The sequence below is a fragment of the Dipodomys spectabilis genome, unplaced genomic scaffold, assembly GCF_019054845.1.
Source record: "Dipodomys spectabilis isolate Male_0828 unplaced genomic scaffold, ASM1905484v1 ptg000108l, whole genome shotgun sequence".
NCBI lineage: Eukaryota > Metazoa > Chordata > Mammalia > Rodentia > Heteromyidae > Dipodomys > Dipodomys spectabilis.
This window is the reverse complement of record NW_024870785.1, coordinates 16,826,533-16,843,702: the sequence shown is the minus strand read 5'-3', so window position 1 is coordinate 16,843,702 and position 17,170 is coordinate 16,826,533. Positions and strand designations below refer to the sequence as shown.

Genomic DNA, 17,170 nt, shown 5'->3' with positions numbered 1-17,170 from the left:
GGGGGGGGGTCACCTGCACACCTTTGTGTCCTGAACTTTTCTCTCCTCTCCCTGGGATGCTCAGGCAGGGTGGCCCAAGACCCGCACCGCGTCCATCCCGCGACTCCCCCTCCGGCCGCAGGAGGACGCACGGGGACGAAGGGAGGCGGAGGAGGAAGAGGGGTCCGCACACGCATGCGCGCTGGCGGCGTCCCGCGTGCGCGCACGGGGGGCACGCGCGCGCGTGCGCGACGACGACGAGGGGGGCGGGACGAGGCGGGGCGTGCCGGCGCCGCAGGGGCCTGTCATTCGCGGCGCGGGTCGCCGCCTTCAAAGCAGCGCCCGGTGGTGGTTCCGGCTCCTCCTTCTCCGCGGCCTGGGTTCTTCGCCGCTTTCCCTTTTCCCTCCCCCCCTCTCCCCCCCATCATGGTGCTGGAGTCGGTGGTCGCTGACCTGCTGAACCGCTTCCTGGGGGACTACGTGGAGAACTTGGATAAATCCCAGTTGAAGCTGGGCATCTGGGGCGGTAAGCGCGGCGGCGCGGCCGGCCTGAGGGGGAGTCGGTGGGATGCGGCCATCCTCGGAGACTCCCGCCTCGGTCGGAGGGCGTCGGCGGGCCTCGGGGAGGGGGACGCCGCGGCAGGTGCGGGGGGGGGGTCCTCGTATGAGGGGTGGCGGCAGGTGCGGGGGTCCTCGCCGACCTCGGGGAGGGGGACGCGGCAGGTGCGGGGGGGGGGGTCCTCGCGGGCCTCTCGGTGCGGGGGAGGCGGGGTTCCCCCCTCCCCCTCCCCCTCGGGCCTGGGCCGGCCAAGGTGGGCCCAGCTGGGAGCTCGGCCGCTCTGGTCTCCGCCTCCCCCTCCCCTTGTCCTTGGGCCGCGGGCCCTTCTTCAGTTGCCCACCTCAGGGCGGGCTGCTCGCTGCGCTCAGCTTGGCCCTTCGGGCTCCCTTGCATTTAAAAACAAACAACAAAAAACACACAGATCTTGTTTTTGCCTTGCCATCTCTTGGGGGGGGGGGGTGTTCATAAGGTCATGCGCGCTTGGGTTGGGGAGGGGTGGGGAGGGGGGGGGGAAAGAAAGGAAAATTGCGTTTCTCAGTCATCTTTCCCCCAGTAAGCTCCCAGCTGGCTGGAAAGTAGCTTCCTTCTCTGTAAAATACGGAGGGGGAAGAGCATGAAGGAGGAAGGCGTGACCCTCAGAGGCTCAGATTAGCCTGCTGCGCCAGGGGAAAGCGGTTTCTTCCCTTAAAAAAAGCGACTTTCGATTTTATTTCGCAGCGAGTGAGAGAGACAGATGTTCAAGCCACGATTAGCATCCTCACTGATAGGTGTCTGCTCGGTTGCATGACTCAGGAATGTCTGCCAATTTTCTAATCCTAGAGATTAGGTGTATAAAAGTAGATAATAAGTGATATGCTTTTCCTGTTGAGAAAACTCAAAAACTTGGTTAAGTCGGGGATGTAAAGCTCAGTGGTAGAGTAGTTAGCCTAAGTTCCATCCCGGACACTGAAAAAAAAAAAAGAGCTTAATTATGTAATTTCGTGCACAAATTCTGTGTTAAACTTTGGGAATATTGGGGATACTTTACAGAGGATTTGGAAATTTTGGAGAGAAATTAAAAAAAAAGACCTACTCAAATAGATGAAATTGATTTTAACCACCAGTAAGGATAATCCTGAATTATATGATAGGGTGACCACTAGCCATGGTAGGTTGGGCCAGACACATGGCTCATGCCTGTTAATCCTAGTTACTCAGGAGGCTGAGCCCTGAGGATTGCAGTTCCAAGCCATCCAGGGCAGGAAAGTCCCTGAGAGTTTTTTTGTTTTTGTTTTTTTTTTGGCAAGTCCTGGGGCTTGAACTCAGGGGCTCTGTCCCTGATTCTCTCTGTGCTCAAGGCTAGCACTCTACCACTTGAGCCACAGTGCTACCTCTGGCTTTTCTGTTTATGTGGTACTGAGGAATTGAACCCAGGGCTCATGCATGCTAGGCAAGCACTCTGCCACTAAGCCTCATGTCCAGCCTCCTGAAATTCTTTTTTTCCAATTAGCCACTAAAAAGCCAGAAGTAGAGCTGTGGCTCAAGTGGTAGAGCAGTAGCCTTAAGCAAGAAAACTCTGGGCCAGCACCCAAGCCTTTGAATTCACACTCTAGGACTGGCACAACCCACAGGACCCCCCCCCCCCCAAAAAAAAAATAACAAAACAAAAACGTAGGATTTTGAATATGAGAAGTTCTAAGAATCTTTTTTCCAGTTAACCACCAAAAAAGCCAGAAGTGGAGCAGTGGCCCAAGTGGTAGAGCACTAGCCTCGAGCAAGAAAACTCTTAGACAACACCTAGGCCCTTGGAATTTTTTTTAAAGGTTACTGTACATTTGATTGGTGTTCTGTGGTTTTCCCATAAGTGCATATTTTGTTTACCCTTCCATGAAACATAATGTGCTAAAGGAGAGCAAAAGAAACATTAAAGAACTAAATGTTTAATGTTTTCTGATGAGATTAAGCTTTCTTCAGAATACTCATTGGTAATACGAGTTATTCCCTGTAGTTTGTAAACATTTGAAATTTGAGAAAGCATTGAGCTAGCAGTTGTGAAGTCTGAAAGAGCTCTCAGTAACAGTTTTATCTTAGTTTACCTAACATAAAATAAGTATTTTAATATTCCCCCATGTTCAAATCAGACCTGACAGTATGGTCATGTGTGACTGCTACCTAGGTTTTAATAAGTGGTAATATTGTGCTATGTTTGTGTCTGACATTTTTTTTTTAATGAAAAGAGATACATGGATACTGTATAAGGTCCCTTCACCATCAAATCTTGCCCTCTTTTACCCTCTGAAGGGCCTAGCAGTGTCAAGTTTCTTATTGTAGCAGTGTGCTGTCTGAAGATTTTGAACTCACCATCAAAATTAAAGTGCTATAACTTTATGTAATTTTCCTTACCCCCATAATTTTTGGGTGAAATTGAGGAATGGAGACTTCCATTCTTTCATTTTCTATTTTTGTTTGTTTTGTTTTGTTTGTTTTGTTTTCTTTCTCTCCGATCCTGGGGCTTGAAATCTAGGCGTGGATGCTGTCCTTGAGCTCCTTTCGCTCAGTGCCAGCATTCTACCACTTGAGCCACAGCACCCATTCCAGCTTTTTTTGTGTGATTAATTGGAGATAAGAGTTTCATAGACGTTCCTGCCTGAGCTAGCTTCATACTGCAATCCTCAGATCCCAGATTCATTAATTTAATGAAATTAATTAGCTGTTATTTTTGTAATGCAAGAGATTAAACCCCTGGGCCTTGTACAGGTTAGGTGGTGCTCTACCCCAAGCTACACCCTCAGCTCTGTGCTGTTTTCTGTTTAGAAGAAAGTGTCCTGCCAGGAGTTTACATCAACTATATAACATGCCCGAGAATATAAATTCATCTCTTTGACAAATGGTTCAGTGAGCATTCAATTAAGTATTCTCTTAGTCTTGCCAGCCCACAGTCTGCTTTTATAAAGTTTGGCTATGTTATTTGTGTGGTTGCTGCATTAGCTAAAAGTCATGTGCTATTACAGTTATTGCTCAATATATTGTCTTTAAAACTCTTGATTCTTCTTAAAATACACAACATATGTGAGTCAGTTATTTCTGTTCTTTGAAAATATTGTTGAGGAAATCTGTCTTAGTTTTAGGGTATACAAATGGGAGTGTTTAATAAAGTAGCTGATATATGACATCCAAGGGTTGCTAAGCTTTACAAAAAATTGAACATGTTATATAGTCTTTTTTTGCATGTTAGCAAGTAAGAGTTACATGTTCATAGAATTTGGTTTTTCAGTTTTCCTCTTGCTGAATTTCCAAGTGTTCAGAAAAGGAATTCATCATAGAGAAATTTCATGTACCTGATCTCACTGCTGTTGGAGATAAATTTCTTAATTGGAGTTTTGACTAGTCTAAGATAGTGGCTTTCAAAGGCAGGAGGTGTGGCTTTGTTTCTGAGGAGATACTTGGCAAAGGGTAAGACATTTTTGGTTGTCACAGGTTGTGAGGTGTGCTGATGGCTTGTGGTGAGGGACCCAGGGTCACTGCTGAACATTTCAGGGTAGGGGACACTCCTTGGTAATGAATTATCTAGTCTCAAATGCTAAGTTGAGAAACCTGGTTTAAAGAGCAACTGAAGTTGCCTCCTCCATTTAAAGGAGACCTATGGTGGCTAACAAATTTTAGTAAGAGGTAAAAGGAAGTCTGTTACTCTTCAGAAATTTCTAACAGGGGAACAGAAGCTTTATGAAGTGGCTTGAAATGTGTCATGTCAGTAAAGATGCATAATCTTGGCTCCAATTATTGTAGGGAATAGTTTCCAGATCTTGTGCAAACATTGGGGAAAAATTGTGCTGTACATGTATTCATACATATATAGACATCATAGTTCAATATACACAATAAAACGGTACAGTGAAAAGAAAGGGGGAACATTACTGGAAAGTCTAGAATCAGGAGGTATACTTTGAACATTTCTTTTTAAATTGGAGAAGCAAAAAGAAAAAGGAGTCAACAAAAAACGGTAATTGCCGTTTTCTTTTGTATTTTTATTAATTTTGTGTGTTTTAACTGCATGCATACGTGCAAGTATGTATGTGTGTGTGCACGTGCATGCACGTGCACACACGGGGTCCTGAACTTAGAGCTTAGGCACTGTCCTTTAGCTTTTTCACTCAAGCTGGTACCACAGCTCAAGATAAATGTCTTATGGACTTTTTTGCCTGGGTTGGCCTGGAACCGTTATCCTCGATCTCAGTTTCCTGAGTAGCTAGGATTATAAATGTGAACCACTAGTACCTGGTTTAGTGAACATTTTTAAATACCATTCAGTTCCTATATATTATATTATATTATGTTATAGTTTTTGCTGGTTCTGGGGCTTGAACTCAGGGCCTAGGCACTGCCCCTGAGCTTTTGCTTATGGCTAGCTGTCCACCACTTGAGCCACTGCTCCACTTCTGGCTTTTTGGTAGTTTAGTGGAGATAAGAATCTCACAGACTTCCTGCCTGGGCTGGCTTCGAACTGTAATCCTCAGATTTCAGCCTCTTTTTTTTTTTTTTATTGGTCATGGCACTTGCTCTGGGCCTGGGCGCTGTCCCTCAGCCCTTCAGATCAAGGATAGTGCTCTACCACTTGAGCCACAGTGCCACTTCCGGTTTTCTGGTGGTTTATTGGAGATAAGAGTCTCACGGTATTTCCTGCCCTGGCTGGCTTTGAACCAGAGATCTGAGGCTTTGAGCCTTAGATCTCAGCCTCCTAAGTAGTTAGGATTACAGGCATGAGCTACTGGCTCCTGGCTTCCTATGTATTTTTAAAAGTGGTGTAGGTAAAATATATCTTTAAAAACTTGCTGTTGCTGAATGAAAAATGAGGCTCTGATTATCTGCTAGCTGTAGGAAACTTAGTCTTTGTTTCCTAATTTGAGAAATGAATGTTTAACACTTGCAGTGTTTGTGATATCAAGGGTGTGAAACTCTGTATAATTGTTAGTGATAGCTATTAATGGGGAAGGTAAACCCAGTAGATGAAACAGCCTGCTTTGCTTTCTGTTTACCTAAGTGTTCCTTCTAACTTCAGACTTGAGGGTGGGGGTGGGGGGTGGATATATAGGGTGATAATTTTGGGTAGAGCTAACATTACATGTCTAAACATTCCATACTTTCTAAATAAATTCTTAAAAAATAAAACACTATCTGTATTTGAGTTTATACTTAACAGTACTTATACCACCTGCTACCAGTTTGTAAGTGAGGCTTCCAAAGGTTCAGGAAAGTGCCTGGTGGGTATATGCTGCCCACACAGACAGGAAAGTTCATCTCAGTTCTTGTTCCCCACAAACTGGCACCAACCAGGAGATAAATCACATACCCTTAAGCTATCTGAAGTGAGTCCAGGATATAATTGTTTTGAGAGTAACATCGAAAAGACATGTTGAAATGCCAGATCTTTTGCAATTTGGCTGAATAAGTATTGTTGCAATGTAGAATCTTTGTCAATTTGATCCTGGAGTGATTTGCTGCAGAGGAGTGGAAACTCTTCTCACTTCCATGACAAGTAGAACAAGCTAGTGGCTGTGATAAGAGGGGTGTAAGGGGTGGTAGTGGTGGTGGTGTTTGGCTGTGGTGACCAGGATTAGGAGTCAGGTGCTGCCTGTGCACTCAGTCCCCAATGCTTTCCCATCACCTGCCAGTTACGGGGCAGTACCCCTTACTCCAAATTCCTGGGACAAGAATTGTTGTAGATTTTGCATTCTTTCAGATTTTGGAATATCCACTACTAATGAGATTTCTTGGGGTGGAATAAACTTCATAATTTTTCATATATACCTTCTACATACAGATTGTCATTTTCTGCAGTGTTTTAATGCACTTGCGTTTTGCCTGTCATGTGTTATGTGGGGTTAGGTAAGGAGTTTTCTACTTGTGGTATTTTGTCAACACTGAAAAGGTTTTGGATTTTGGAGTATTTCAGATTTTTGGAGTAGGGAATGCTCATTTTACACTGATGGAGCAGAGCAGGGGAAGGGAGGAGAATGGGTTTGGCATCAGCACCAGGAATAAGGAAAGCTGGATCTTCTTTCCCTGACACTGCCCAGTGGGAGGTTTTTGGCAAGTCACTGGCTGGTATTATTCTTCTCTTACCTGAAGAGTTGAAGAGTTGGACCAGATCTTCTCTTCTGGCTTTAAAATCTGTCATCTGAGTAAAACTGGCAGGCTGAGCTCCTCATTAGATGAGTGATTTTGCCAGCTCCTGCAATGCTAGTAAGGAATGTAGTCAGATAATGCAGTGTTAGCTTTCTTTTCTCTTCTTCCCTCAGTCTTGGCTACTAAAAAGCCACAGTCGGGCTGGGAAGTTGGCTTAGTGGTAGAGTGCTTGCCTCGCATGCATGAGGCCCTCGGTTCGATTCCTCAGCACCACATAAGCAGAGAAAAGCTGGAAGTGGAACTGTGGCGCAAGTGGTAGAACACTCGCCTTGAGCTGCAGAGCTGAGGGACAGTGCCCAGGCCCAGAGTTCAGCCCCCATGACCCACAAAAAAAAAAAAAAAAAAAAAAAAGAGCTACAGTCATGAAGTAGAAGAGATAAATGGACTTCTAGTTTCCTGCTCATATCTGATAGGACACTGAGCTTTGTGTTCATATCTGTCAATTTAAGGCTAAAATAATTTAAAAAATTTCTCTCAACATATGTAAACTTGTGCAGAGAATTTTTTTAAAGTCCTTTCTTCCCACTTAACACCTGGTACAGTGGAGGCCACATTTCTTATTAGCTTGTCCTATAGCACATGCAGCAAAAATGAGTGTAGTGCACTATATTTATGATTATAAAGCAGTGCTTAAAAATTGGAAACAGCTTTTTACATGTTTAAAAAAACATTTTTAATATACAATTCACTCCTTTTTTGAGATATAGAACTGAAAATCAGTACTTAGTTAACCTTTCTGTAGCTTCAGATCCCTAAAATGAACCAAAGTGGGAAAGTACTATGATAACTTGCAGCATCCTATATCAATAGGGAAAGAGGAAGAGCCAGTTCTTTCTTTTCTTTTTTCTCCCATTCACTGTGAACACAGCTTAAGAATAATCTTGATTAGTTAATTGAGTCAAATAGCTAGATTCATTTGAAACAAATTGCTACAGTATTTTCTTTAGCATTTGCTAAACTGCGAGTCATTACTGTTTAGTAGCCAGGTGGCTCGAGCCTGTTCAATCCTAGCTACTTGGGAGGCAGAGATTGGAGGAACACAGTTTGGGGCCAGCAGGTGGCTGTGAGTGGTGGCATTACGCCAGCAGTGTGGGAAAGCACAAATAACTGGCATGAGTATAAGATAAGACCCTTTTGCAAAAAGGGGACTGGCAGGGTAAGTGACTCAGTTGTAGAGCACATGCCTAGCAAGGGCAATGCCCTGTGTGTTAACTACAGTGATACGAAATAAATAACTGAAATAAATAACTGTTTAATAATTTACTTGAGCTCATTTCATTCAAAGATGCATGTGCCAGAACTTTCTGATATACTTTTCAAGTAAATGATGGAAGTTTATGTAGTAAACACATTAAAAAAAAATAAGTGCATAGCGATATATATTCATTTTTCGCTGTTTTACATTATTCTGATGGATTATGGCACGACATTTTTGTTTGTTGTTGCTTTTTGTTTTTAATCACAGCTTTGGATTAACCTTTATGTTTTATATTAAGAACATTGACCAGGCAGTCAGGAGACATGGGTTCTATTCTTAGTACTGTTGCAAAGTACTTGTATAACCTTGGATAAACTATCTCATCTCTTAGACTTAATTTCGTCATGTATAAAGTGTAGAAGGATTGCATTTGAAGGTCTGTAGTGTTCCAGAATAGTGCTAAAACATTATTTGTGAATTGCTTTTCTGTTCTGAAAAGGACGAACTAAAGAAAGTCCTAAAATGGCCAATTTGCAGTGTCATCTCCTGTGTATGTGTTCTTTCTTTCCCCTGTGTCACTGTCCTTTCTTCAGCTAGTGCTCCTAATATAAGCCCTTGACTCTTCCTGATGTTTTCCTAACATAGCCCCTCTATTTGCTTATGCCCTTGTTGTATGTATTTTACTTACCTTTTTCATTTTCACATCTTTTAAAATGCAGAAATCAGATAAAAAATACGTGCAGTACACAGGCCTCTCAGAGTTTATACTTTCCCCAGATCAATTAGATTTATAACCTGAATTAAATCTTGTACCCTTTCTGCTCTGCTGTTTGGTGTTCTGAACACAGAATTGAGCATCAGAATATTTGAGTGTTGGCTCTACATTTTGCTAGGTTACTATAGTACTCTCACACTAGTCATTTAGCCTCAGGAAGTCTCACTTTCTTTTTCTTAGTATATGCTCCCTTCCTTTTGTCCATGCGTCTTTGAGGGTCTTGTTATAGATCTGAAAATGTTTTCAAAATAATAAAATACAAGTTATGTTTTCCCTCCCCCATTTTTGGTTAAAGTGCTAGGGATTGGACTAGTGTCTCATACATGCCAGCCAGGTGTTGTACCACTTAAGCCACACCTCAATCCTTTGTTTTGGAGATAGGATTCCCTAACTTTGCCTCTAACATTATTTTCTTGCCTCTACCTCCAGAGTAGCTGGTGATTACAGGCATGCACACAATTCCAAGCTTAAGTGCATGTCGTTATTTTACTTGTTTCTAACCTCCCACCTACGCTTTATGCATTCTAAATCAATTAAGTCAATATTTACTGATTATACACTGTGTGGAAAATAGGTAAGGAGTTAGGGATTTATGTAAAGTTAAATATTAGCTACTGGTAAGAAAGGTCTAAGCTTGTGGGAGTTTGGGGAGGTTATGCTGACTGGAGATATTTTTGTGCAGCACTGTATTTCTTATGCTCATTTTGTGACCATTGTGTTTTTAAAAACCATTCATAGATATTGGTAGGTTTGTCCTGTAATATATTAGTCCCATTTACTTTTTATGTATAAATACACTGAAAGTTGGTTGTTTTCTGTAACTTAGCAACTATTCTCATTTTTTTTTTCTTTTAAAAGTTTGCTTATTTTGTTTATTGCCAGTCCCAGGCCTTGAACCCAGGACCTGGGCTCTGTCCTGGAGTTTCTTTTGCTCAAGGCTAGTGCTGTATATTACTTGAGCCACAGGGTCACTTCTGTCCTTATCTGAGTGGTTTATGGAAGTAGAGTCTCAGGGACTTTACTGCCAGGGCTGGCTTTGAACCATGATCCTCAAATCTCAGATTCCTGAGTAGTTAGGATTATAGGTGTGATCTACCAGCATGTGGCTCTTATTTATTTTATTTTACTTTTTGGTGCTCCTGTGGCTTGAAGTTGGCCTGGCACTGTCCCTTAGCTTTTTCACTCAAGATAGTGTTCTACCACTGGAGCCACAGCCCTACTTCTGGCTTTTTGGTGGTTAAGTGGAGGTAAGTCTTACAGACTTTCCTGCCCAGGCTGGCTTTGAACCGTGATCCTCGAATCTCAGGTTCCTAAGTAACTAGAAATACAGGCATGAACCACCAGTGCCAGACTCATTTTTTTCTCTTTTAAAGAGAATTTGACATATTTATTTAAAGGATTTACATTGATTTCTGCCTGGTGGCCCATGAACACAGATTAGTAGATTTTGATTTAGGTTTACCCATTTAGAAGATAATTCTTAAAATAACCTTCAAAGTGGGCTTTGACACTTTATGTGTAACTTTTCTAGCAGTGATATTCATCTAGAATGTTTGTGTGGGGTCATCAGTGAAGTAGGGCTGTACCTGTTGCCTGTTTCTGGCTGTCAGTGCATGGAGAAAACCACTGAGCTTTCTTTGCTGTCTCACTCCTTATTGTCTTTGGATTTAATAAGATTCAGAGCCACTGATGGGATTGGCTTCAGTGCTCTGCTGTGTTCTGCTGGTTCACATTCAAGTATATCCATCATGAGTCATTCTGTCCTAGTTTGTTTTTAAATTTAAGATTAGACACAAATATTTACCCTTTATTTTTTTCAGAATTTTTCTGTGGCCTCTGTTTTCTTTCCTTTCTTCTTTCTTTCTTTCTTTTTTATTGTGAAAATACTGTACAGAGGGGTTACAATTCCATGGGCAAGATAATGAGTACATTTCTTATCAAGCATTGTAGCCTCCTCCTTTGTTTCCCCTTCCCATCCTCCCCATCCCCTCCATGTTTTCCCCTCCTCCCCCTCCCCCTCCCTCTCCTCCTCTTCCTCCTCCTTCTTTTTCTGTCATGGGCATGAACTCAGGGCCTGGGTGCTGTCCCTTAGCTCTTCAGCTCAAGGCTAGTGCTGTACCACTTGAGCCTCAGTGCCACTTCTGGTTTTCTGACCGGTTTATTGGAGATAAGAGTCTCATGGACTTTAGTGCGTGGGCTGGCTGAACTGTGATCCTCAGATCTCAGCATCCTGATAAGCTAGGATTACAGGAGTGAGCCACTAGCACCCGGCTTTGTCTCTGTGTTCTTAAACTTGACAATCTAGCTACAATTCTAAAATTACTTGTATGTGTTTGCAATTACTATGTTTCCTTGAAAGAAAATGGTATCTTTCTTTGCTTGTTAGGACTTGGTTAATTATAAAATTGTTTATTTTTAGGGGAGACATGTCTTAGTGTTATCAATTATTTTTATAAATGGAGTTTTTGAGCTGAGTGTGGTATATGCCTGTAAATCAGTTCCGATGCAGAGGAAATTGAGTCAGGAGGCTGATGAGTTTGAGGCTAGCTTGGAACACACTGAAACTCAGGCTACATATATAGTGAGTTTCTGTTTTACCAAAAACAACAACAAACTGAAACAGTTGGCAAACGCTATACATTGAGATCTGTAATAAAGCTGCTGTATCAGTAGTGTGTGTGGTAGCCAATGCTTTACTTGCCTGGGGCACTCATTTACCCTTTGCTGGAATGTATTTTTATCCCCTGGGGCTAATGTTTATCTCAAAGCTACTGCTTTCCTCCCTTCTCATTGTATCAGCACTAGTGACTCCTCCTTCAATACAAATAATTATAGTATGATATTGCTATAGTTAATTGTTTGTTATATCACATTCACAGATTTTAGAGAAGTTTGTATTTGTAAGACTGGGTAACTGAAGCTAATAATTCTTTGTTATTTTTAGGTATCCACAGGTTAGTAGATATTAGGTGTGGGACTACTTAAATACTGAGGCCAGATTGACCTTAGAATTTACCTTTGTTTTATTTTTCCACTTGTTATAATTTGTATAATAATTTCATATAAAAGTAATACCTTGGGCCGGGCATGGCACTGCATGTGTGTAATCCTAGCTATGCAGGATATAATCCCAGCTGTCACACAGATGTAGGGGATTGTGGTCCAGGGGGGCCCTGAGTAAAAATGCAAGACCCTGTTTGAAAAGTAAGTAAAGAAAAAGGGCTGTAGATGTGGCTCAAGTGGTAAAGTATTTGCCAGACAAGTACAAGGCCCTAAGTTAAATCCTTGGTACTACAGAAAAAAAGTAATAACTGATGATTACAATAAAAATACTGAAATGATTACTAGAAAATTAATCTTTAATCCCAACATTAATGATAACTACTTATAATTTCCCTGTTAGTTTTTCTAAATATACTGGTTTAACTTTTTTTTTTTTTTTGGTCCGGTCGTGGGGCCTGAACTCTGGGCCTGGGCGCTGTCCCTCAGCTCTTCAGCTCAAGGCTAGCGCTCTACCACTTGAGCCACCTTCCCAGCCCCTTTAACTTTTTTTTTAAGTCAGTGTTTCTCATCACCCATTACTTTGTCTAAGAACCAAGACACCTGCAGTAGGAATAACCCTCTTTTTATATGTTCATTCATAATATTATACCATATACATTCAATGTTAGTTCCTCAAAGGTGGTTATAAAAACTTCATTTTGAGCATTCTTTGTGACATATGACCCACCAGGTGAGAGTCCCTGGAGTGGAATAGTCAGAACTCACAAGCAGGTTTGAAAGTTTCCACATGGACCTTAGATCTTGCTAGACTGGTTTGAGGGGTTTCAAATAGGCAGGATGTGAACATCCTTTCCTTAGCTTGAAGAGAGGTCCCAATTGTGACATAGTGCGGTTCATCACGTAATAGAAGTAAACCTAGAAATATTTATTGCTTCTCTTCTTTAATTGTAGTTTACATCAATATATTTTGAACATAGAAATATATTTTGTATGTGTTGGAAGAGGCACTGTGGCTTAAATGGTAGAGCGCTCGCCTTGATCTGAAGAGTTCAGGGACAGCACCCAAGCCCAGAGTTCAAGTCCCACGGCCCACCAAAAAAAAAAAAAAAAGAAATACATTTTGTGTGCAGAAAACTTTATGAAGCACTGGTGGCTCATGCTTGTAATCCTAGCTACACAGGAGACTGAAATTTGAGGATATGGGTTCGAAGCCAGTCCAGGCAGGAAAGTCCCTGAGACTCTTATCTCTAGCCACCAGAAAACCAAAAGTGGAGCTGTGGCTCGAAGTGATTGAGCAGAAAAAGCTCAGGGACAGTGCCCAGTCCTGAGTTCTAGCCCCACAACCAACAAATAACAACAACCAAAAATACCACCACTAATTTTATGAGCATTATGGTATCTCATTTGCTTTTTGTTGGTGCTATGAACTTGTACAAATATATTTATAATTGTAAAATTGCACCTTTCTGGACATTCTTAAATCTTTAGAAAAGCTTTGATTTTCTATGAGCATGTCCCCATGGTGTTTTGTACACATGTGCAGAAGGAGGATTTGTGCCTTCTTGCTGCCTTCTGTGCCGCCTCAGGTCCCTTCTTCACCCTGTGTTCTCAGCCGTTAGCATTGTATTCTCAGCGTTTAGCAGATTCTCATTATGGTGGATTAGACTAGTTGGTATTAATGTTTTATTTTTCCTTTTTTTATGCAGGCAATGTGGCTTTAGATAACCTGCAGATAAAAGAAAATGCTCTGGTAAGTTGTTGTTGTTGTTTTTTTTTTAACTATCCTAATAACTCATTATAGTTGGTAAACTCTTAGAAACCTTTGGTTACTAAGCACCTGGTACCAAGTACCAGATAAAGTGATGGAGTCACTAAAAGTAAGATTGCTATATTTAAATATTTGCCACAGAAATACCTGAGATTAAAGATTTCAATTTTTCCCTGATGATCAAAATAGTATCTTTTGGAAAATGAAATGTTTTTCTATGATTTAATTTGATTGTAAAACTTCGTAGTATATACTTTTCTTACAGAAATATTTATTCTTCAGAATTTCCCTTAGACATTTTTCAGTTTTATAAAGCCTTACTTAATGAACAATTGAAATTTTGGAAACAATATATTGACATATCTAGCCTTTTAGTATTATGGCGATATTGAAAAGTGTATTGCAAAATAGACTAGAAGGTTTTACTCTAGCTTTAGTAATTTGCAATGATTACTGTTGTGCTAAAAGCAAAATAGTACTCACTTCCCCTCCATTATATTTATAGTTAGCCTATGAAGTAACTGAAGATTATGTTTGTTAGATTTTCATATTACAAAAGTAAGAAAATTAAGAAGTTTCTAGTTTCTTACTATCCTTGAGCAACAATTTAATTATAAGGACAGATAACCATAAAATAAAACACATCTGTGTCTTCGTGGACTGGATACAAGGAGAAGAGAACCTGACACATAGTAGGTATTCAGAATTGCTGTTTTCTTCTTTCTTTATGTGACTTGCCTCAACTTTAATAATTTTAATCTACAAACTTAAATTTAGGATACTATTGCTAGAGAGTGCATAATAAAGCTGCTTGTTCTCAATTTGCGTATTTAAAACAAAGAGAAGTGGAATTGTGGAGACAGGATATATACCTAACAGAAGAGAAATTGAGCCTTGTGCTGACCTAATTTAAAGTTTGGTTATAGTTATGTGTCATAAAATATTTTGTAATTCTCCATCAACTCAAACTAGCCTCTTCTCAATTTAACCAGATGATAAGATTTTACTTTGATATGTTCTTTACATTTCTTTGATGTGAAACTTACTTCAAAAGAGTAAGAAGGAACGAGACCACATTTTAAAAAGTATACAATTGATGTTTTGTATCCTGTAAAGATGAATTCTTTGGACTTATTTTTTCTGTTTTCTATGAGGGCAGCTCTATTTTCTTACTGCCAAAATATTTTTTTTTCTGGTCTAAAAAAAACTTTATCAACAAATATTATTATTTTGTTTCATTGCTGTTCACCTGGCATGCTTAAATAATCAGATGATTGATGAATCAGTTAAATGGGTTATTTTAGTTAGTTGTAAGTACTGTCTTTCACTGGCCACTTTTACAGAATATTCATGTATTTTAAAATAACACAAAATATCTGTGCTGACTGGTTAAATTTTAATAATTATAGGGTTAGGTAATTTTTATAGTATCAGTTCCTGTTTGGTACTCTGAATAAAAAAGTCACATGAATTTGTAGTAGTTTAGAATCTGGATTAGTGAAAATTTATTGTTTGGTATGTGTCTGTAACTTATCTAACGAAAATGATAATTTTGTATATACATTGGGAGTCTACTTTTTATTTATTATTTTACTTCACAGGGAATTGTGCATTTATTATTTCAACTAGTTTATATGAAAGGACTCTGTTCCTTTTCCTGTCCTAGAATTTCAGATGAAATGTCTTAAGTCCATGAAATAATCTTTTGATTTGGTTTATTAAAGCAATTTTATCTAATTACTTTATCTACAGATTCATTTCCATTTTTGCTTATAATTTCCTTCTCTAGTGAATTCTTTATTCATTAATAACTTTTTAAGAATAAAATGTATCCCTTATTAGTTGTTCAAATATGAAAAATTTGGTTTTTTTTCTGTTAGAGGTAAATGCATTTAAATAATGATACAAAAGTGAGTTTTTGAGGTGCCTATTAATTTAAGATGTCCTTTGAATGTTTTCTTTCTTTTGAAGAGTGAATTGAATGTTCCCTTTAAAGTCAAGGCTGGACAGATTGGTAAGTATTTTACTCTTAGTCCTTTCAGTTTTTATTTTTTTTGTTTGCTTATTTGTCTGTGCTTGTTAATAAAAGAAATCTTTCTCCACTTTAGCAAAAGGGTGAGAGATTTTTGTGTTCCATTAATTTCAGAGTTCTAAGATTAATACATATTATATAGAAATACCCACACCTTTTTTGACAATAAATTTAGAAAATAGAAGCATATCTTAATCACATTCAGAATCTTCAGGCATTGATTCCACTGCACAGAAATGATCTTCCTTTTCAAAAGTGATAGTTTTGTATGCTTTTTCTTTATGTCTATTAAATATTTTTAAACAGAGCTTATTTCCATCATGTTTTGTTCAATCATTTTTACTTGATATATTATGCAGCAGTTTGGTATGGAAGATGTTTTGGTAAGTACAAAGTCCTTTTGCAGCTAAATTCTTACAATAAGACTATTTGTAACTAAGTATATACGTCTTTATGTTTTGGTAGGAAGTTTAATCTACAAAGTTCTCCCAGCTAATCACTTTCTATGAATTTTACTGGAAAGTTGTGTGTTTGTTCAATCCTACGTCCTTACTGAATGGTTAAAATATTCAGTTAGACCACATCCTTTCTCTTCTTGTTTGTTAAATAGTGCTGACTGTGGTGGTCATGTTAGCAATGCTGTATAAGGTGTTCTCTTCATGCTTTAACTGAAATTCATAGAGTGCACAAATTACAGTCTTATTTATGTGTATATCCTATGTATGAGACTATGCAAAATAGCTGTGAAAGAGGTAAGGGAATATGTGCTATCTTTTTCTTCAAGGAAGTTACAGAGATCTAAAATTAGGACTGAGATTGAATTTGTAGTTCCAGTGTATTGGATGAGTTACTAAAATTTGCATTATTTACTATGTATATAGTTTTTTGGTATATATGGTATTTTTATTTTTTCTGTAGTACTAAGGATTAAACCTAGAGCCTCATACATATCAGACAAATGCTGTACCTCTTAAGCTGTACTCCTCCTCCTTATTTACTCTGTTCTTGCAAGTCAACTTATATTTTGAAGGAGGTTTTATGATAGCTCAAAATTTGTTCTACTCTTGTTTTAATGTCTCAAAAGGAGTTAATAGCTTCTTCAGGGTTGCTTATTAAATTACAATATATCCTTTACATATAAGGATCCAAAGCATGTTTTGTTTATCTCTTCTCTTGATTTATGGAACATTTATATCAGTGAAATTTATAATGGGGTTAAAATACTGTACTCTTAACCTCAGTCAGCATGGCTAAGTAAGCTCAAGCATAACCTGATTTTCCAAATGCTAGCCATACTTGTGGGTTCTCTGAGTTATCCTTTTACTTTAATTAATTAATTTATTTATTTTTGCCAGTCCTGGGGCTTGAATTCAGGGCCTGGACACTGTCCCTGAGCTTGATTTGCTCAAGCATTCTACCACTGAGCCACAGGTACAACTTCTGGCTTTTCTGTTTATGTGGTACTGAGGAATGGAACCCAGGGCTTCATCATGCTAGGCAAGCACTCTACCACTAAGCCACATTCCCAGCCCCTTTTACTTAAAAAATATTTCATAATTTATATGAAAGACAGTGAATAACTAATTGCATTCTAGGACTTTTTTTCTAAGGCTAAGGGATATTGAATTGGGATAAATGGAGAGAACGAAAGTGTGAGGGAGCAGATTGTTCTTTCAGTTGTTAAAGGCCATTTC

At 39.5% G+C, this 17,170-nt stretch overlaps 1 protein-coding gene across 2 annotated transcripts in view; it reads left to right on the top strand.

Annotated features, from left to right (window-relative positions):
* Nucleotides 1–376: 376 nt before the first annotated feature.
* Vps13c (vacuolar protein sorting 13 homolog C) overlaps nucleotides 377–17,170 on the top strand; it is a 148,504-nt gene continuing 131,710 nt past the window's right edge. The window contains exons 1-3 of one of the 2 annotated variants that reach the window (XM_042687771.1): nucleotides 377–505; nucleotides 13,383–13,426; nucleotides 15,416–15,458. In XM_042687771.1, coding sequence (XP_042543705.1) covers nucleotides 406–505; nucleotides 13,383–13,426; nucleotides 15,416–15,458 — 187 coding nt within the window. In that variant the 5' untranslated portion in view covers nucleotides 377–405. The remainder of the gene's footprint in view (nucleotides 506–13,382; nucleotides 13,427–15,415; nucleotides 15,459–17,170) is intronic. The other variant, XM_042687770.1, reaches the window with a different exon arrangement.